The sequence below is a fragment of the Manacus vitellinus genome, unplaced genomic scaffold (genome assembly GCF_001715985.3).
Source record: "Manacus vitellinus isolate BGI_N305 unplaced genomic scaffold, ASM171598v3 scaffold_45_pilon, whole genome shotgun sequence".
Lineage (NCBI taxonomy): Eukaryota > Metazoa > Chordata > Aves > Passeriformes > Pipridae > Manacus > Manacus vitellinus.
In genome coordinates this window covers 3,667,817-3,689,709 of record NW_021940571.1, presented here as the reverse complement: position 1 = coordinate 3,689,709, position 21,893 = coordinate 3,667,817, and the positions used below count along the sequence as shown (strand labels likewise).

Genomic DNA, 21,893 nt, shown 5'->3' with positions numbered 1-21,893 from the left:
AATGTGTTGTTGCTGCAGTAAGTGTATGTGCCTGCTCTGCTCCAGAGCAAGGGGGAGGGTGAATTTGTTTCCTGGGGAGTTACATCCCTTATCTTCTGACTCCTAAATAACTGACTGAATGGAATTTGGAGGAATGTCAGTGTGGTTCTGTTTGACACCGGTGTTTGTGTTTTACAGCAAGACTCCAACAGCAGATACAGTGCTCTGAGTGTCCAACACCAGATGCTGAAGGTGGGTAACTGGGGCAGCAGGACACCAGTGTCCTGGCAAACTGGTTATGCTGGGGGGATACAGCCCTGCTGGGTTCTGGTTCATTCCAGAATGTCAGGACATGGACGGCGCCTTCCTCACTCAACAGTACCCTTAAAAGATGATTTACTGCAGTTTTTCCCAGTCAGACTTTCCAGGGGGGGTAATTTAATCTTATCAAATGCAATTATTGTAGGGAATGCTGACTTATCAGCCCTCACATAGTTTGGCATATGAGGATTTTCTTAGACACATTGAGCAGCTCCCAGAGAGACAGTGCAATGTGGGCTGAGGTGACAGAGCCCTGGAACAGGACTCTGCTCATCACAGAGATCATTTGTGTTTGAGAGGAGCTTCAATGTGCATGCTTTGAATAATAACCTCCCTGTGATGAATGCTTCCCATTCATCTGTGCTTATTAAACAAATTGCCAAAGACAATATTAGCCAGATATGCAGATACAGAACTGCTCCACTGTCCCAACTTGGTATTTGCAGAGTCAACATGAAGAACTGAAGAAGCAGCACGCTGACCTTGAGGAAGATCACAGAAAACAAGGAGAAGAGTTTAGCAGGACATTCAGTGTTCACAAGGAGAGATACTTGCAGCTGCAGCAGGAGAAAGAGCAGGAGATCTCCAAGCTGAAGGGTAAATCTCACCTGTGTCTGGCTGTCCCATTAAATTGTGTGTTTGCCATTGTGTTTTGTGTGAGGCGAGAGAGGCATTTTCTCTGTTCTCACTCACGGGTCATTCAAGCATCTTCTGCCTCCTGCTAAGTTACATTTTACTGATGATTGTCTGTGGCCTCTCTCTGAAATCTACTCATGTGTGCTTTGTGTTTGTATCTGGGTTAGAGAAATAGTAGGAAACTCAGCACTTAAAAACCTGTCAAGTGTCAGAGGCTGTTTAGCCAGACTTTCATTTTTACTGCTAAGACTTGTATAAACCTGGAAGAATAGTTTTACCTCTTTATTGGTTTTTGTCATTGAAATGGAATCTAAGAATATTTGCCACTTCTATCAGAAATTTAATTGTGCCTCTTCATGAAGTGACTTTATATACATTTTAGGCCTAATTTTCCCCTCTGTGTATCAGCTCCTCTGAAACACCTGCATACCTGGATGATGAAGTCATGTTTTACTCTTGGCATCTAATTTCCTGTTAAATAGACTCTTGGCAGTTTTCAGGCTTCTTCAATCCTCATTACACAATTCCATGGAACAAAAGGATGGGGCTGTCCCCACCAGGGCCCTCAGCCATGCTCTGCCATGTGTCACTGACTCAGGAGTTAGTTTTGGAGCTGTCTGCAGCTTTGTCTGCAGAGGCTTTTGCAGGATTTTGTGTTTATTAGCTCTGCCTTGGCAGCACAGTCACACAGTGAGCTGGGCTGAGCTGGGTTGCAGCCTGACAGCCTGGAGTGTGGGAACAACCTGCCTATATCTGCTCACAATATTCCACATCAATATCATGTAAAAAGTGGGAATACAAGCCCCTCTCCCTGGTCCCAGAAGCTTTTTTAAGCATTCTGGCCATCTTATCATCCCTTCCAAAGGAGTAGCCTGGTCCTACCACAGAAAATTCTCACTCACCAGATGCCAGGTGGGGAGGGAGAGGAGGGTTTCTTCCTCTCTGCCTTTCAAAGATTCAGGTTTCCATATGGAATTTTGCCATCTGCAGTGCCCAGCGGGAACAGTGGTGCAGAGTTCCAGATGCAGACTGACTGCACTGATATAAAATTTAATCAAATGTTACAATTTTCTGCTTGAAAATGTAAAGCTTTTCATAGGGCTGGGGAGAGATGTAACAAAACCAAACCATACAATTATTCTGTTTAATTTTTACTGTAGCAATTGTGTGGGATTTTGTGTAGATTGTGTTACACTCTTAATTTTGGTGCTTAGCCTGGTATTATAAATCTGAGCAGGTTTAAATTCTGTAGTAATATTCTGTGTGTCATTTCTTTTCAACAGAATCCCTGTATAACTTACGAGAGGAGAACAGACAGTTGAGAAAAGCTCACCAAGACATTCACACCCAGCTGCAGGATGTCAAGGTAGGCTTTGCTCCGAGGAGAACTTTCAACATTAGGAAAAAAAATTTCCCAAGTTTTCACAAGCCAGGATTAGGCTGTGCTGAAAACTTGTAGTTTCTGTTGTGTGGCCAAAAGGAGAGGAATATGGCTGAACTGGATTTCTTGTCTTTGGCCACCTGCACTTAAGGTAAATTACTCATTTAAAAAAAAAAACAGGGGAAAAACCCCCAAAAAACCTGAAAAACAAACAAATGAAAAAACCCACAACAATGAAGTGTTTAGTATAGAAATTACAATTGGGAATTTGATTTTGCAAGTTAAGAACTGAGTTTTGGCAAAACTCAATGCCTGATGTTTTCCAGCTCTATTCCTTTAAAACATTCATCATCATCTCCCCCAACTTTTAATTTTATTTTAGCTACACAAATCCTGGCCTCCAAATTCCCTTCCCTGGTGTGCTCGCTTCCTCTGTCTGTTTAATATGCATTCCATGTTAAATAAATAAGTGCTGTCATTCCAGCTCAGGATTTTCCCTTCAAAATAAATCGAATTCTCTTCCTAGTTCAAAACCCCTCAGCCTCCCTAATTTACCTTTATGAACTTTACGTGAAACATGTAATGTTCTTCTTTTTGTGTAGCAACAGCATAAGAACTTGCTGTCCCAGCACAACCAGCTTGTGGTGACATTGGAAGACCACAAGAGTGCACTAGCTGCTGCTCAGGTCAGAAGGAAAGCAGCTTCTCCTGGCTCTCAGCTTCCTCAAACTCTGTTTTTCCTGGTTCACTGCAGTGTGGTGCATGTGGCCTTTGGCATGCTGGGATTTCACTGGCACTGTGCTGCACTCAGAGGGAAGTGCATGAGTTCAAGGGTGGCTCTTAAGAAGCTGCAACAATTCACAGGGCTGTCAGAAAACAAAAAAAACTCTATTACTACAGGCCCAAGAGTGCATGTGTTACTCATAACCAGAGTATCTCTGCTTCCATGGCAGCTGCCAATACCTTTCTTCCTCTGCCTTCTCTGATAAAACTCCTGTTAGTTGAACATCCCACTCTCTGATGTTCACATTTATCACTTACAAAGACCTGGCTGCTGGTATAAGGTCTCTTTTTGTGTGTGACTGGAATGTCTACAAGGTTTTCGTAGAATCCCAGAATGGTTTGGGTTGGAAGGGACCTTAAAGATCATCTCATCCCACCCCCTGCCATGGGCAGGGACACCTTCCACTAGCCCAGGTTGCTCCAAGCCCCGTCCAACCTGGCGTTGGACACTTCCAGGGATGGGACAGCCACAGCTTCTCTGGGCAATGGGCATCAGTGCAGCAGCAAAGTCTATATGGAGGAATAAATATATATTTGCATTCTAAACTCTGGGTGGAACAGAAATTAATTCAGAAAAAAAAGCAGCAGCATTATGTTTCTTAACTGTCATTTTCAAGGGAACTATCCATGAAGCACAAACTGTTGCAGGCTCAGTCAGCTGTGCCAGTACAAGCTGTGTGGACCACAGGGAATCTGAAAGCAGGAGTAATGCTGGAGCAGAGGAAGACTGTTGGTGAATGATCAGAGGGAAAGGCAGTTAGGCAGTGTGAATTTACTTTTATTCCTGATTGATTTTCTTCATTTAAGCATTTTCATGGTCCACAAAATCATTATCAGCATTAAAAGCATTGGATCTCCTCCCCGCCCCCCCAGCTCTCCTTGTTGTACATGTCAATATGTGTAGATATTCAAAAAATAGGGAAAGATCAGAAAATTCCCTCTTCGATAAATATCTGAGGAGTCTTAATCTGCAGTACTAAAACATGCTGACAGCTAATTTTAAGTTTTTCTCCCACTGGCCACGTTTGCTACTTGGTACATGTTTGCTAACAACTGAAGTTCCACAGGGGCAGAGGCAGGGGCTGATTTAAGGTTCACCAAATCCAAAGGGAAGCTCCATATACTTCTCCTGGCTTTGATTCAGCCCTTTAATTATAAAACCTGTGTCACACAAAGCCTTTCTGTCTGCAATCAGGATGTGGCATTTGTCCTGTGGAGAACCTTTCCTTCAAGGGAAGGGTCTTGCCCACGCTTTCAGAACAGAGGGTGTTTTGCACCATTGCAAACCAGCTGCAGAAAGTTCCCAAGGGATTATTTCACAGCTCCAGAAGTGATTCCTCCATTCCTACGTGTGTTCTAGACATTGAATACCAGCAGTCAATACTGCACTAAAGAATTTGTGACCTGAATCTTTAAAGCATTGTAGTCTTTGTGCTTTTCTACAGCCAGACTGATTAATTATTTATTTTAATAAACCCTGTTTTCTACCTTTTAAGCTGTGGCCTTGAATCAGAATGTTCAGTTTAGTGACTCAGCAGTTGAACAGAGTGCTTGAATTCAGATCTGGATGTGCACTGTTTAAATATAATAGAAACCTGGAATGGTGTGGGTTGGAAGGGATCTTAACCCTCATCTCATTCCATCCCCCTGCCACAGGACACATTCCACTATCCCAGGTTGCTCCAAGCCCCATCCAGCCTGGCCTTGAGCACTTCCAGGATGGGACAACCACAGCTTCTCTAGGCAACCTGTGCCAGGGGCCTCCCCACCCTCACAGGGAACAATTAACTCTTAATATCTAATCTAACCCCGCCCTCCTTCAGCTTGAGGCCATTCACCTTTGTCCTGTCCCTCCATGCCCTTGTGAAAGGTCCCTCTCCAGCCTTCCTGAATCCCCCTTTAGGCACTGGAAGGGGCTCTCAGGTCTCTCTGGAGCCTTCTCCTCTCCAGGTAAACATCCCAGCTCTCCCAGCCTGTCTCCAGAGCAGAGGGGCTCCAGCCCTTGGAGCATCTCCGTGGCTTCCTCTGGACTCATTCCAACACATCCCAGCATGTTCATCTCTCTGCATGGTCAGCAAGTGGGGGAAAAAAAATCAAAGACCTGTGTTTTAGTCTTACATTCAGTAAATACTACTTTTTCCTCTAAAATTTCTGTTTGGCCTCTCCAGCAGTTAATCAGGAAGCAGGAGTATCCCTCTGGAATGACAAGAATGACTGTGCACTCTGCTTTGCTTTTAGGCCTGTCTGTTCTAACAGAGGCTTTTTGGAGGTGCTTTGAGGTGTGTCTGCCTTCAGAGCTGGGCTGTGCTGCCCCATGTCAGCCTGTAGCACTCGTGGGTGTTGTTTTGTGTGAGTGTTGTGCTCCAAGGCTTCCTGCCTGTGCTGCTCCAGCAGTGCTGTGATACCACAGAGCACACACAGTGACACCCAGGGGGACCACACAGTTTTTAACCAGTATTTTATAAAGGATTATTAAATATACCTCTGGTTTCAAACTGGTAGCAAACACACCCACCACCTCCACAGGAGCAGCAGAGAAACCCTCTGGTGGGGCACCACCTTTTATATGTGCTGGGCAGCTTTTATACATCCTGCCCATCCCAAAAAAATCTACTTACATTGATAACCTTTCTTGTACATCTGCTGCAGAGCCAGGGACTGGTGCCCAACCCATCTGGATTCTCTTTAAAGCCTTTTGAAAGTATCCTGATCTTGCACAAAGTTAAACGGCAAATCAAATTTCAACATTTTACCGTTGCATTTCAGGAAGACACATTACAAATGTGAAATTTACATTTTCTTTCTACTTCTTCTCTTTTTTTCTTTTTCCTTGCTTTTCACCAGTGGTGTGCTATGACTTTCTTTGCCTCAGTTCTTTATGTTGGCTGTTGTCTTGTGGAACCCCTGTCTAAGTGTTGCAGATTTGGCATTTTCATGACGTGTATATACTTTAAAACTACTGTTTCTGGAAGAGCTGCACTTCTTTCTACCTGCAAAGGAGAAGTTGTGGTGCTCTCCATTTCCTTTGCTTTAGGCTGCCAGGAAAACTGCATCATCCTCTTCTGACACTTCTGCTTGGCATGAATAAATCAGATCTTCCTCTTTGTCCCACAGAGGTGTTTCTAATACACTTTGTATGCATGTGCACTTTGGCTGAAAAGATCCTGATAAATCAGTGTTATCTAATGTGTGGAGATAAAACCTGTGTCAAAACTCCTGTCCCTTCTCTTCCCTGGAATATCAAGTCTTTCCACCATGTGTCCTGCTAGCAAGTTTACACCGAGGCAACTACTTTTTACTGAGAAATTAGTTTGGACACACTATAGTTAACATGTTGACTTTAGTCCCAGGTGGAGGAATACAAACAGCTGAAGGACACCCTCAAAAAAATACCGAGTTTCCGACAGCCTGAGAAGTTGGAAGGAGGAAATGAGCAGCCTGAGGTGCGAGGACTGTCCCCCCACAGCGACCTCCCAGAGCACCAGGGACCTGGGACCCAGGAGCACCAGGAGGTAGGAAGTGCTGACTGGCTTCATGCACCACAGAAATGGTTCTTATTCAGCAAAACCTGTGCTGAAAGTCTGTTAGAAGGGTGGTTTTATTTGTCAGATCTTGAGTAAAGCAGTGAGGAACAGTTTGATTTATTGATAAAAATATATTCATGGTGACCTTTTCTCATGTGACTGTAAGGCAGTTTTAAGTGTATTTGTGTCAGCTGTTTTAAGGAGTTGTTAAAAATCTTAACTTCCTGAATAGGTGGTCTCTAAAATTTTAGATACCTCATGTGTTACAGAAAAGCTTGAACAAGTTCTGAAGAAATTGTGTTTTATAAAGTTCCAGTGGCACATGAAGGTCAGGGTCTTTAAAACTGGCACACTCTCCAGTGTTCAAGAAGAAAACATGAAGTCTGGATGTTACAAAATCAGTTGTGTTTTTGTTTTACAAGAATTCTCAGCCGGCAGAACCCACAGGAAATAAAAATCATGGAATCATTCAGGTTGGAAAAGAACTTTAAGATCATTGAGTCCAACCATTAAGTGAACGCTGCCAAGGCCACCACTAAAATGTGTCTGTAAAATACAAAATTGTAAGAGTTTTTGTTCCACTTCAGATAAAATGAGGCTTAACCTGCTCAGTGATGTAACTGTACAACACCTTGTGTAGCTGTGCAGAGCCACGAATCACTAGTGACACTGTTTGGCAGGAGGAGTAGCTTGTTCCAAACCTTGGCCCTCCTGACAGCAGGTTCAGTGCTCTGGGCTGGGATAAAGGATCTATATCTGTCCTTGGCTCTCTTGAAACTAAAAAAACCCCATAATATCTTGTACACACATAATCCTGTGCGTGTTTTGCAGAATGAGAAGCCAAAAGAGAGAGGAGAAATAAATACCCAGGAACAAGCAGACAGGGCTGAGCCCTTCCATCTCCAGGGAAGGGCTAATGAGGGCCAGCATCCCAAAGAGCTGAATATTCAGGAGCAACAAGAGGCTGGAGAAGATGTCGAGCAACGTGCTGATCAAGTTGAAGAAGAACGCAAAAAGGAACTTCAGGAGGAAGAAATGGAGCAGGCAGGTCAGCCTGAGCACTTAGGGGAGGAACAGGATCAAGTCCCAGAAGAGCATGAATGGAGAAAGCAGGAGCAGAAAGAAGAAGAAACCAACATGTTGGGTGATCACCTCCAGTCAGAGGTATGGAGCTCCTCTAATTGATCAGATTTGCTGCTTAAATGAGGCTGCTCTTATCATTGCTGGTCCTGCATTGCACTCACCTATTCCTGGGTAAAACCAGCGTCGTGTTTATAGAAAGTTTGGGATTCAGAGCACTCACTGCTTTTTAGATAAAATTACTGTCACATTCATAGAAAATTTGGGATTCAAAGCACTTGGATGCATAGGATTCAGGCTCAGCTTGAGCACACTTGTACTGCAGTGCTGGCCAAATCTTAATGAACATTAATTCTGCTGATAAAAAGCAATGGATGGATAAAAAAGAGCAGCAAACTGAATCTTGTCTCCTGCTTTAAATCTGAGGCCTGTGGCAGCTGCTGAAGCACACAGCAGGTGAGAATGGGGCTTATCTTGAGCCCTGTGATGGAGAGATGTCCTGCTTTGCTAATGTGATGCATCTCATCAAATTGAGGTGTGTTTCCTTGTCAGATAAACCTGCCTTCTGCAAACACTTTGCCATCTAAATGCTCATCATCTTTTGACAGGAAATTTTAACTGCCAGATGACCATGCCTGGAATAGCCAAGGGAAATCAATGCTCAGCAACAGCCAGTCGTGCTCTGTGCAGCCCTAAATAAAACCAGCAAATCCTGGATTTGCATTCTAGATTGGATCTCCAGTGGAAAATGTATTTTACTGGCCTCGCCTTAGGCTTTGTTAACACTCTCTCTGCTGGCAGATTAATTGTGTAACTCTGGGGTGATGAGAAGCTGTTGCTGAAGAGGTGCAGTGGGTCAGAACAGCAGCAATGGGTTAAGCTGAGAAACTGGAGTTATTTTAAGTTATTGCTGAATGTAAAAAATGTGCAGTGTCTCACTCAAGGCTAAAAGCAACCCCCACTGAGATTACCAGTGAAATCAATGGAAACATTTGCTGTCTTGTCAGCCATCAAAACCTCCTTAGACTGGTAGTAAATTGGGGGGTTTATATTATTGATATGTGAGAAAAGGAAAGGTTGTCATCGCTCAACACATGATCTTCTCTTGTTCCACAAACACCTCAACACTTCCAGTCTGTGTTAAAAAAAAAAAAGTAAATTAAACTTTAAGCAAAGATGGGAAAACTTAAATGATCTTGCTGTAATTTTGCTGCAGAGTTTTCCCTCTGGACAGGTTTCTCCCTGCTTTTTCCTGATCACTGAAACGATGATTAACCTGTGGCTAACACATTTCTTGGACAGATAACACCAACAAAAGCTGTACCAAAGAGACAAAAACCAGCTTATGAGCAACAGCTGGAGCAGCAGCATCTTGGAGCCCAGAGAGCAGAGGAGGCCAACCAACTCCGGCAGCACCAGGAGTCGCTGCACCAGCAAAGGCTGCGGGGGCAGATCCTGAGGCAGCAACAGCTCCAGGAGAAAGAGCTCCAGCTCCACAAACAGGCAGAACAAGGGGAAAAACTCTACAAAACCCAGCTCAGGTTAAATTCTTCTATGTGAATTTGTCGTGGTCTGTGCTCGAGGTTTTGTGGTGTGAGCCCTGTTCTGCTCCCTTGTCCCTGAGGGCAGTTTCCCAGGGGGTCCTGTTGGCTATTTCCTTGAAGAGCTGGAATTTTGCTTTCCTAAAATTCAGGGTCTTGACTTTGCTCTTTGCCTGACCTATAGCCATGAGCACTGCGAACTCCAGACAGAGATACAAGCACAAAGCTGGTGTAGCAGGACAGGAAAGTCTTTGTTCTATCAGATGTATTTCAGGGAAGGTGATGGGAGAAAATATCTGGTAATAGAAAGTGAAACTGGAACCCATTCTGGCAGGTGCTGAGAGAGGCAGAGGTGCAGGTGGAGGGTTTGTTTATTAAAGCAGAAACACACTTCTTTGAAACTGAAATGATGTTTGGTATTTAATGTTCTCAGCCAACAGGCTCATTATGATAACATGGACCAGGATATTGTACAAGGGGAAGAAGAGCAAGGGATTCAGGAAGAGGAAGGAGGTAAGCAAAGATTCCTGTTCCTGCCATGCTCACAGGTTCCCTGTGTACTGCCTTGCATGGGAGACTTTAATATTCATTTCATATGCAGTTTGGATTCAAGTGAAACATAAACTTGCAACTTAAAACCAGAAGCTCAAATAACCCTGACTGAACTGACTGAGTGGAATAGAGGAATTACTAAAGATCATATTCACATTCCTGAATGAAAAAGTGTCCTTTTGATTGAGCTCCTAGGATAGGGCTTTGTGGATCTTGGTTACATTCCTGGCTCTGTCTATGGGTTTGTTTGATCTCTTTAAATTATATAGAATCATGGAGTGGTTTGGGTAGGAAGGGACTAACTGAAAACTGCTCTAATACAATAATAACCTAAGAAATTTTTCAGCTTATGAACATGACAACCAGCACCAGGATGAAGGTGAAGACGATGATCAAAATAATGCAAATGAACAGCAAGAGCCAGAACATCAAGCAGAAAATCAGCAGGCTGATGAATCAGTGAGTATGAATTAAGATGCTGCAGATTGCAATCGTTACTGAAGTGAGAACCCACAGGTCTCATCTGACATAATTGTGTGTTACAGAAATAAGATGAAGAGAGGTCTGCTAGGGAGACAGGTTTGACAGTTTAAAACAACATCTGAAATCTATTTAAAGCTGTCCTTATTGATTTGGGAAGAAATCAAAAAGAAGCTTTCTTGTTGGAAGCAAATTGCTTATTTCCACATTCCTTTGATCTGTGCTTTAGGTGGAATAAAGGATTTGGACTTAGCTGGGACTTGAACAGGTAAATTTGGCCTCAGAAAAATGACATGAGTGGTCAGTCAAAAAGAGCTGAGATGGTATTTTTGATGCTGTGGTTAGTTAAGAGGGTAAGAACCAACTCAAGAGCCACTGAAACCACCTGGAGTCAGTACAGAACTGTGAGGCCTTGAAGGAGGATGTAGGTGAGCACTGAACTGACTGCACAGAGACCTGGGTGCAGCAGAGTGAGTCCTGTGCCTTCCCCCAAACTCCATCTCACCTGCTGTTGTGGAACATCAAGAGTATTTTCTTTACTCCCCTTCAGCAAATTAAAGTGTATAGTAAATAATTCCAGAGGACCTTTAACTTGTTAGCTATAAAGTTACAGAACTGCTCTTACTGAATGATAAGCAGAAAGAAAATGCTCCTTTTCAGGATGGCAAAGATGAAAGGTGAGTGTTGTTTTGTTTTATTACAGACATAGACAAGGTCAATAGTGCAGGACAGTCTGGCACTGAAGGATCACATCAGCTCTCTGGAGCCAGGAGCATTTAAACCCTTATCTTTGTTCACCTGGCCTTATCAGCCACTGTCAGTTGTCAGATAGTCAATAAACAAAAGTTGTTCAACAGCCTCTGTGAAACAGGTCATGAGATTCAGTCTGGTTTTTAGCAGACAGACACCTGTACTTCTGCTCTGTCTCTGCCCAGTGCTGAGGTGCTTTTACCCAGTGAGCCCTGATCCTGTAGAGATTCCAGCTGGTGTCAGTGGGGATGGAGTCGGTTCTAGCACAGCTCTTGCCAGTGTAGCTTTCAAGGGAAAGGGAGTTTGACCATGAGCTAAAAATGTGCGTTTAACATTCACTTCTGAAAATTGCAGAAGGCAGCCATGGAAGATGTGAATCCTGCTGACGACCCCAATAATCAGGGAGAAGATGAATTCGAGGAAGCTGAGCAAGAGCGAGAAGAAAACCTACCAGATGAAAATGAAAAGCACAAGGAAGCCAGTCAGAAACAAGGACATCCAGGAATGGAAGAGCACTTGGTGGTCAGTAAAGGGAAAGGAGGAACCCACAGGGCCTCTTCAGGAGGTCAAATGCTGCACATTTCAACCCTGTTAAAGCTGTAAACTCCTCCAGACAGAGACAATCTGTATTGTTATGGCTTTGGTCTTTAGTGGTGTGAATATTCCAATGTCTTCCTGCTTAGTATGGAAGGTCTTGCTGTATTCTGTGAAGTAGTTTTTCTTATAATCATCCTGCTATTTTTCAGTTGAGGGCAGTTTTGAATCACGTAACCAGGCTCTCACTGCTGCTAATGAAGGAACTCAAACTTCTTATGCCATTGTTGTTATTTTAGCTTTACATGGAGTTTTAGTTCCAGAACAAGAAGCTTTAATCTTCAGTCTTCTAAAGTTAATAGACATGCACTAGAACTGAATTGTTCTGTGATCTTTGTGCAGATGGCAGGAAACCCTGACCAGCAGGAAGATAATGTGGATGAACAATACCAGGATGAGGGAGAAGAGGAGGTAAGAACACAGATCTCAAGCATATGTGGACTTAGGTAGCAGAGGACATCTCCATTAACATTCAGCCTTGGTATCCTCTGTAACTGCAGCATGAACCCAAGTCACTTTGTCTGACTTCAACAAACCTGGAAAGCTTTTGCCATTACTCTGCTGTCCCCTTCTGGATACATTCAGGGTTTCTCATGCAATCCATCAGTCTTCCATGCCACACAGTGTTAATTGGGCAATAATTGAAAAGATTAAGCAATCACAACACAAGAAAAAATTCCTGGAAACCTCAAGGTCACAGAAAACCTCATTAATGTCTAATCACACACTGCCGTTCTGGGCAAACTGCTTCCTTGGCCACTCACTCACTCTTTAGCTCTGACTTTGATTTATTGGTGCTCCTCCTGAGCAATCCAAGCTATTTGCAGGCAGGAGCCACGCTGCAGGCCTTCAACACCTACCTGATTCATTCCTGCTCTTTGCTTCACACATAAAGCAGTGGAATCAGCTGCTCCTTACTCCCTCCTGGGGAGCACTTTGTCTGGATTAGCTGGGATGCACTCAGCATTCACCAGTTCAGAATACTGTTCCTGACATCAAACCAGGTCATTAGGAACTGGGAATGATTGGCTTCTGGCATCTCCTTTTTGGCTTACAGGAAGCAATTCAGTACATGGGCTATGCCCAGTGTGCTTACTGGAAGTAGTAAAGTGTGAGCAGGGGTTGAGTGAGCAATCCAGAGAGACATAAGATGCTGTAAGGGGGATTAATTTCTTTAGTAGATTGACTCAAATATTACACATTGCTCTTGAAATCTTTCCCTCAAAGTGATCCTGATGTGAGGGGTGCATCTTACCCAGCTTGCAGGACACTGGAGTAAATAACAGGATCCTCCAAAAGAAAATCAGGTTTACTGCAAAAAGCATTCCTCTTTCATATTTGCACCTAATGTGGAAAGTGGGACATGAAATTGAGGGAGAGTGCTGACAGAACAGAAACAAGTGAGAGATCCAAGAGCTGATCATCTGGGAAACAGATTCAGCATGACCTGCTCTCTCCAAGGATAGCACTGGAAGAGATTGTTCTTTGCTCCCAATCCCCCACTTGCTCCTTTGTGGTTTTCCAGGAGCAGCTGGCAGAAGGATCCCTCAAATTCTGGGAGAGCATGGCCAAAGTTACCATTAAATACCTGCACTGCATGCCAAAACTGAAATAGTTCTGGGAGTCCACAGTGGGGTGGGAGTGTCAGTAATGACTCTTTTGGTGTATCGTGACGCAACACTCCTACTATGAAAGACAAGGAGAAAATAATATCTATGTAAAGTTAAAGCATGGGGTGGAAGGCTAAATGTGTGAGGTGAGGATGAGAGGGTCTGTGAGAATTGTAGTTGAAAGTTAGATGCTCTCAGAGGGAGTGAGTTTGCTGATTGTTGGATGTTTATGGGTTTTTTATCCTCCTTTAACCTCTCCATGCCCTCTCCTCCCTCCTTTAAAATCTCCATTCTGCAAAAGCAGTGCTGTGAAAATGTGCACAGTTATGCCACAGGCCACTTTCTAAAAGGAAATTAAACCATGGAGAACATCTCTGTGCTTTGTAGGTCCAGGAAGATTTGACTGAAGAGAAAAAACGAGAACTGGAACACAACGCTGAGGAGCCATATGGTGAAAACGAGGAAAATGTAAGTCCTGGGCAAACCCACAGGTCTGGGGACATGATCAAACCCTGAACACAACTGTGAGCACGTCACAGGGATCTTACATAATTGCTGCAGCTTGCTTTAATCATAGACCTGAAATTGTCATGCCATCCCAACTTCATTTTGCTCATCCTTCCACCTCCACAGCAGTTCTTGCTGCCTGGAGGCCTTGGAAAATCTTCTCCTGTTCCTGTCCATCAGCTCTCACAGCTCCAGCTGACAGTTATTTCACTGCCCTAAAATAAACTATAAGGGAACTGGCACTGAATATCTGTGTGTAATTTTTCCTGTTCTTTTTTTTCCCCCCAATCAGGCAGATGAAAAGAATAACAGAGGGACAGACCAAGAGCAAGAAATGCAAGAAGAGAACAACCAGAAAGAAGTTCATGAAGACAATTATGAGGAGGAAGAAGAGGAGGAGGAGGAGGAAGGCAGAGCTGTTGCAGCAAAATCTCGTAGACGAGGGGAGATGTAGTCCCTGCATTTTTCTTTATCAGGACACAAATTCCTGTTGTAGTTTGGTTTGGTTTATTTTTTTTTTTTTAAAGAACTTTTTTTTAGGATATTTAATTTCCAAAAAAAAAAAAACCCTTGTGTTTTACACTTTTTACTTTTCTATTAGGTGCCCATATGTTTATATGAATATGGTATTTTGATACTCTAGATTAGGATTTCTTTTCTATTCCAGCTGTACATAAGCAGACATCCTCGAGGTTTAATTTTCTCTAATTCTGGGCATGGTTTATAGAGGCCGTTTTGGATACATTTTCACCTTGTCCAGGTCTGACAGGGTTGTTTGGTGTCATTTCAGACACATTCAACACTGAAGGAATATTTCTAGTGCCTAAATCCAGTTGACTTTAGTCACTCCAGCTCATTGTCTTCCATGGCAGGATTTATCCTGACTAAGGGCTGGTTATTCCTTGTAACCTCACGAGGACAAGCACAGGCCGAGCTGTTTGCAGGACCAGGCCTTTTCTAGGTGCAGAACAGTTATAAAATATGCAAGCTCTACAAAGCCTTCAGAATGCAGCCAGGTTAACAGCTGTTAATTTTGGCAGCTGTTTATATACACTTCAATTATGCATTTATTTTAATGAGCATACCCAGGTACCTCAATTACACGCACTGCCTGGCAGCTCATGCAGATGGGGGTGTGCTGGAGGAGCTGGGAACCCATTTAGACTTGAAGCTCCATTATGCCAAATCACAACACTACAGCTGTCACAGGGATGAAGATTTACAGCAGCAGCAATTTCGTTGTCCTTGTTAATATATAAAATATTTGACCGGAGAACTATGATTGTGTTGTCTCAGTGCCACGTTTTCTGGAGCCTGCAGAGAGTAACTGAGCTGACATGATTGGTGCAAGATGTTGAACTAAGGCCTTTTTACCTTCTTTTACTTATTTATTTTTTGAAGTCTGTGCTGGGAGGATTTCTGTGTGCCCTGGTGTGAGAATCAGACTCGAGACAAACCCCACAGAAGTTGTTTTGCCCAGCAAACACCTCCAGCACTGCATGTGGAAACCTGAGGGTGGGGGGGACAACACAAAAACTGTGCCTTGGTGTAGGCTATGAACATAATCACAGTGCATGAATCTATACAATATTTGTATTGGTACAGACACTAGTTATTTAATATATGTTAAAGGAGAATGGGAATCTGGATTTCCCAGGCTGTGCCCCATTGCTGGAAATGAGGCCCAGGGGAGCTCCCCAAAGTGTGTGTTAATATATGAAACGAAGGATTGGGGGTTTTCCCCTTTTTTAATAATGATGCATAGCAATGTTTTTAGTTTTAACTTTTTATATGAATGTAATTTAATTCATTTTTCTACTAACTCAATTATATTAAGTTTTATAGTTGGTTTCCATTCTTTGCAATTTTCCTAAATGTCCCCAACCCAGTGCTTACATTTCACAGGAAGATTTTTGTCAACAAGTATTTTGGGTTTTCTAGTTACCATAAATAAGATTTACCTTATGTATAAAAAAGTTTACATGAGACTGTAAAATGTATAATATGTACATAATCTTCAGAATACAATTATTTTGGTAAATTGGCCTGTATTTTTAATGTCACGGTTGCAGTATTTAATTATTTGAGGCATAATAAAACTTGACTGCAGTCAATAAACTAGGACGTAGTTACTGATCTTGCACAAGTGTGAGGTTTTGTGTTAGTTTTCCTAACAGTGTGTTTGTATTCCATTTTAATAGAGCAAGTAGGGACAGGCAGGGAAAGAGCTGGAGCTCTTCAGGGGAGTGGTATTTTCAGGGGACTGGAGCCTTTATATTAATGGATACAGCAGTACCCATGGAGATGTGAAAAACAGACTGTCTACAGTGCAGAGAAAGCCACTCCAAAGCCACCTGCAGGTACAAACTATCCCCCAGCACAGCATCTTCCCAATAAGCTGCTGCTTGCTCCTTTCCAATTGCTTCAGCAGTTTGCTGATTGTGGGTGAAATTAAAGAGCTGTTCACAGGTCCCAGTGTCCCAGGGCACAAAGCGGGTTTGTTAAGCAGCTTTGATGATATTCTGTTGGATATCATCCACTTGGGTAACAGGTGGCTCCAGCAAGAGAGACAAAACCCTGCCCAGGACGAGGATAAGGGCTCCCCCTGTGCTGGACCAGCCCGTGTTCCCCACAGATGGATGGTCACTTCAGCAAGCACAATAAGTGCACATCAGACGTGAACAGGCCAAGAAAGTCTTCACAAGAGCCTGTTCTGTGCTTGATCAAGGGCCTGTTCACTGCAGACAAGAGTTACTTGATTGAAGATCAACTTTATGAGTGAGACATGAGGCTCAAAACCTGTGTGGCACCTCCACAGCACACCTTGGCCACAACTCCATCAGTTCTGGGGCTTTCCCACACTCCCCAGCCAGCTTTGCTCCCTGCCAGCAGCTCAGAGCTCAGAGATGCAGGACTCAAACCCCAATTCCAATATTTTTGCAAAGTCTCTTGGGGGACCTTGCACAGCTGCCTACTCTGGGCTCCCCCTGGAGTCATTCCGACCCCTGTGCCTGACAAGGGTCACTTAGTGCCAGACCCACTGGGCCCATTGGGTGCTTGAGCTGGTGATGAGAAGGGGGACCCACATGTCAGGTCCTCACTGCCTGAGGATCCCTGGAATTCAGGGAATGCCAAATGCTTTGCTAAATCAAGAAATTAATGAGCTTATATGACCTAAAAATAAATTGGAGATGTCCCACAGCTCCAGCCCTGGCACACAGAATGAACAGCAGAGGGAAATGCTCTGTCTCAGTTTTCCAGCTCACAGAGTGTGACTCCCAGCATGACACTGTGGTTTAGGACTAATGAGAGTCACACACCAATGGAGTGGAAGTTGGAATTCAAAGGGAAAAGTTACATCACTCTGGGATTTGGCAGCCCAAGACAGCCATGGGCACACCATGACCAGGGCTGACATCCACTCATGAAAATATTGGAGACAGTTCAGGAAACAGGGTGAGACCAATGGGAAAACTCAGCTTATGGAAAGAAAGTTCATGCTCCAGACAGCTCAGGAAAGACTTGGCTGAGAACTCACAGAGGCAGCCACGCAGTGAGACAGAAGCCCTCAGCCTCCCAGTAAACACAAAACAAAACCCCACAATAAAACTCAGGCCAGAAATACACCATGTTTAGTAATTAAGTTAATTACTCACTGCAGCAATTTAGTTAAAGGCTGTGATGAGTTTTTGATCACGGCACATCTTTGACAAGTCTTTCTAATTCAAGCCCAGCTTGGGCATCGTGAGAGAGTCCTGCCTATGGTAAATTGAAAGGTCAGTCAAGAGGATGATAAGAGGCATAAATACACAACACAATGACATTCAATGAATAAAACCCAGTGGAATTAATTCTGCAGGTCAGGAAATGCTCCAGCAGCTCAGATCCAGTGCTGCGGCTCCACAGCTCACCTCAGTTAAAATGCTGTTCCTCGCTGTGTTATCTTTAACAGCGAACAGCAAACTGGCTGTGGTTCAGAGCACAGCCCACAGATACACTTGGCACTGAGCACAAATTAGGTCCTGACAGGTTTTATCCACTTTTGCCGCAGGTTTTCCCGGCGAAGGGGCCGCAGGGCACTCCCTGCTCAAAACGACCTTCACTCGGCTGTTCAAGTCTGAGCACGTAAAACATGTTTACAGAGCACACGGAGCTTCTTCCTCTGCTACAGCCAGAAATAAATGTTTATTGTTACAGCCAGAATATTTGCAGGGCGAGGGGAACGAGAAGCCCAAAGCTGTGCATCCAGAGCAAGATAAAGAGCTGTCTTCAGTCCATCTGACACATCATCAGCCCTCAAACAGGTTTCCCTTCCCCAGTTCTTACTGGTTCAAACGCAGAATTATTCGTGATTTTCTTGTCATCATGGCATTTAAAGGGAATAAAGAACAAAATGATTTTGTCATATCTACTAATAAAGTCTTTTTAAAATGTTTTCTTTGAATTTCAGTGTATTAAAGCTATTTATCAGCTCTGTTACAGTCAGGGACTCAGCTGATGAGACTGGCAACAGCTTCACGTTGCTCACATGCTGGAATGCTCCAAGGAAAGTTCAAGGTGCATTGACATCAATAACCTCTGATTGCTTGAAACAATCATTGCCCTATAGTAAACTTTTCATTCTCAAAGCTGCTTCTACCTGCAGATCACGAATCATTTTATGAAAGTGTTTAGACCCTGTCTTAGGGAGAGGCACCAAGGGAAGGCAGCACAGGGGATTTTGACAAGGTTTTTGAGAGGAAACCTGGGAACAGAGACCAGATTGGGCCTGAGTTTAGCCCTAGAGTCCTGCTGAGCCTTCTGCTCACAGTCATCAATATATAAAACTCTATCTTCTGCATGTTTTCAACCACACAGCGAATGATTTCATCAGTTCAAAAAATATTTTGCAGCAGAATTTTGCCCTGGGGCTGATCTCTCACTGTTTTCCTGACCTTCCCTTGCCTCACCTCTGAGGTCACCCAGGGCCTGTGTGTTTCCTCAGCTCCAGATCTACATTTCCACTGCACAAATTAATGCTCTGCCAAAGTTTCAGAGGTGGCAAAACTATCAGGATGTTTTTTCTTCATCATAAGTGCTGCATCTGTCAGCCACCCCCTGTGGTGGGGCACAAAATGCCTTGGACACACTCCTGGTGCCCTGGAAGCTGCAGTAACAGCCCCTTCAGGGAATGCCCATCACGGAGCAGGCTGGGAAAGCTGTCACAGAGTTGCCTTTAGTGCACTTATGAGCTTAACTATGAATTGAAGCAGATAAAAAAAGGTGGGCTTTAATGAAAGGTTAAACCTCACAGGGAATTTTATCCATGACCTTATGTCAAGGGAACAAAAAAATAAGAAAGAAAGCTCTAGGTGACATTTTGGAAAAGACAGAATCCTTAATTAATGACCAAATGCTACTGTTAGAAGAATATAGTCAGAGTTCTGTAAAAATGAGATTATGAAATTAAATCACAGACCTTGTGAATCCCACTGGTGTCAAAGAGAATGGAAAGAGCTGTGGTTTGTTCCTAACCTGTAGAAAGCTTGATCTTTCCCAGCAGGAGCTGAAAAATACCTTTGTAAAGTAGTAATTGTGGTGAACAGCCCAGGTCAGCCCTGTGTAAGATACTCCTGGTTGCAGGACCCCGAGCTGCTTGTGCACAGCAGATATTCCAATGGAATATTAACAGTCTTCCCACGTTACAAGGATTTACAGGAATTTTCTGGTCATTTGCTGTGACAGGTGAGAAACACAACAGCTCCTGTGCATGAAGTTGAGAGGGCTTAACATATATATATATGTATTATAATGGGTACAAATTGAAAAATGGGAAATTTAGGTTAGATATTATGGAAGGAATTCTTCCCTGTGAGGGTGGGGAGGCCCTGGCACAGGTTGCCCAGAGAAGCTGTGGCTGCCCCATCCCTGGAAGTGTCCAAGGCCAGGTTGGACAGGGCTTGGAGCAACCTGGGCTAGTGGAAGGTGTCCCTGCCCTTGGCAGGGGGGTGGAATGAAATGAGATTTAAGATCCCTTCCAACCCTAGAACAAGTAAATTCAGCACCAGCCAGCGTGCTGGAAAACCACCAGGAATCAGAGGATGTGGAAGGGAGCAGGGCATGTGAGCAGGAGTGGAAGAACTGGAGATATAACCACAGTTACTGTGCAAGAAGAGGAATGAAGGACATGAACCCCAAGACAGCAGATTTCACTGGCTCCAGTGTCCACAGAGCATTTTGTGTTACCTTGAAATGACACAGGTTTTGTCCCTGCCCACGTTAGGGGGGTGGAATGAGATGAACTTTCAGGTCCCTTCCCACCCAAACCACCCTAGGATTCTATGGATAGGAATACACAGAAATATAGATTATTACATCAAAAAATAGGTTGTGCAGAATTGTATCGACTGAAGCTTGGGCAAGACTCTTGTAGACGAGCTCAATTCTGAGTTTCCACAACCTCCTGCAACCCAAGTTAGGCCTTCAGGAATACCTGCATCCCACTGGGCTCTCCCACCGAGGAGCAGTAACTTTCTGTGGCACAGAAGAGCCAACTGCACCCCTTGGGCTTCCACATAAGATGTGGAAATGGTTCCCCTCCTTGTGTTACTGCCATGCCAGATGGTCGTGTCAGTGGATCGATCTGCTTGTAAAATTAAGGGATGTGGTGCAATAATGAAAAGTGTTGAGATGTTTCCCATCTCAAGATCAATATTTTGATGGGTTTTAAAATAAATTTGTCGAAAATGATGCTGTGACTGAAGAAAGTCTTTGTAGAGGTGTTATATTTCACAGTGACAAATCTGCAAAGCCGCAAACCACGTTACTCCTGAAAAGACATTGAGATTTATTCTGGAGAAAGAATCTTGGAAATTAGAATACTGGACAAGCTGATACCTATCCTTCTTCAGTTTCAAAATAGAGAGACTATTCAGAAAGAAGTTTCTCACTGGTGTTTTTGTACAGAGGTTCAGAACCCCAGCCAGGAGACATATCCAAAACTCAAAAAAATGAAGAGTTCCTGGGGGTTATTTGGGGGTTCTGTTACAAAGCAAAGGGACCTGGTGCAAGTATGAGGAAAGAATATGCCACAGCTTCCAGCCTGCTTCCATTTCCATATTGATTTGGACTGTACTGTAATTAGCAGCTCACAGGTTATTGTACGTGGTGGTTCCACACTGTCAGACATTCCCTCCGGGCTTGTCCTCGCAGCAAACACCATTAAATTTGCAATTTACCTCAGTGCCTGCTGCATTCCCCATCCAAACCTTCCTGTCACATTGCTTCAGCCGCACAGAGTTACCTAAATGCAACGCAGAGCACAGTTCTGTCCTTCCTTACCCTGTTTTATTTATTCCATTTAGGTTTCCTGCCTTTAACAGTTGTTCTGGATTTCCACTCCATGTGAATCCTCCCAGATGGCACTGATACCTCAGGTCTTCCCCTTACATGCTAAACTGCATTACTGAGCCTCTTGGATTTAAACCTTTTGCAGAAAATGTCACCATTAAATTAACCTAAACTCCAAACTGGAGCTGCAGGTGTGTAACCCACCTTGTTAGAGCAGCATCTGCATTCCAGGAATTACAGTCGGTGTCATGAGGGGCAAAGAGAGGAAGGAAGGGGGCACTTCCATCTTGTTGGATAGCAAAGGCTTCCCATCTCAAACTATCAAACGTAGCAGTGTGGAAAAAGAAGAGGAGATTATTTGACATTCCTCTGTGTCTCAGGAAACTGCAAAAGATTCATGAATATTTCAAAGAGCCCTGGCTTTTTCAGAAAGGTGCCTTAAATCTCTTTGGTGTGCCACAGCTGTGCTGTTTTTCATACCAGGTACAGCACCACAGATGCATAGATTAGGCTCCACCACGAATTTACTCTGTTTTAAGCATCAGGGGAAAAAATTAAAATAAAAATAACTTTTTTTCTTCTTTTTCCTATGGGACAGTCCCGGACCCTGCTCAGTTGGTTCGTGTGAACACAGAACTATTTTCACACCCTGCTAATTCTTTTGGAAATCAATATTTTCTAAGCCAGCTGAGGTCACACAGGACTTGTTCATCCTGCACTGGCTCTTCCTCTGTTCCCCGGCAGCTGCACTTTCTGTAGTGTCTCCTGTAGAAAGCAACGTTCAGCTCAGGTGAAAGTACAGAGGCAGCTTCCAGTTTTCACAAAT

The 21,893-nt window shown here is 43.7% G+C and overlaps 1 protein-coding gene across 2 annotated transcripts in view; it reads left to right on the top strand.

Annotated features, from left to right (window-relative positions):
* The window catches only part of GOLIM4 (golgi integral membrane protein 4), a 30,062-nt gene extending 14,181 nt beyond the window's left edge, over window positions 1-15,881 (top strand). The window contains exons 4-16 of one of the 2 annotated variants that reach the window (XM_008929998.3): window positions 178-231; window positions 747-897; window positions 2,220-2,302; window positions 2,920-3,003; window positions 6,445-6,612; window positions 7,456-7,788; window positions 9,007-9,245; window positions 9,679-9,758; window positions 10,144-10,256; window positions 11,382-11,549; window positions 11,964-12,032; window positions 13,619-13,699; window positions 14,031-15,881. In XM_008929998.3, the coding sequence (XP_008928246.1) occupies window positions 178-231; window positions 747-897; window positions 2,220-2,302; window positions 2,920-3,003; window positions 6,445-6,612; window positions 7,456-7,788; window positions 9,007-9,245; window positions 9,679-9,758; window positions 10,144-10,256; window positions 11,382-11,549; window positions 11,964-12,032; window positions 13,619-13,699; window positions 14,031-14,192 (1,785 nt within the window). In that variant the 3' untranslated portion in view covers window positions 14,193-15,881. The remainder of the gene's footprint in view (window positions 1-177; window positions 232-746; window positions 898-2,219; window positions 2,303-2,919; window positions 3,004-6,444; window positions 6,613-7,455; window positions 7,789-9,006; window positions 9,246-9,678; window positions 9,759-10,143; window positions 10,257-11,381; window positions 11,550-11,963; window positions 12,033-13,618; window positions 13,700-14,030) is intronic. The other variant, XM_018079255.2, reaches the window with a different exon arrangement.
* Window positions 15,882-21,893: the final 6,012 nt, after the last annotated feature.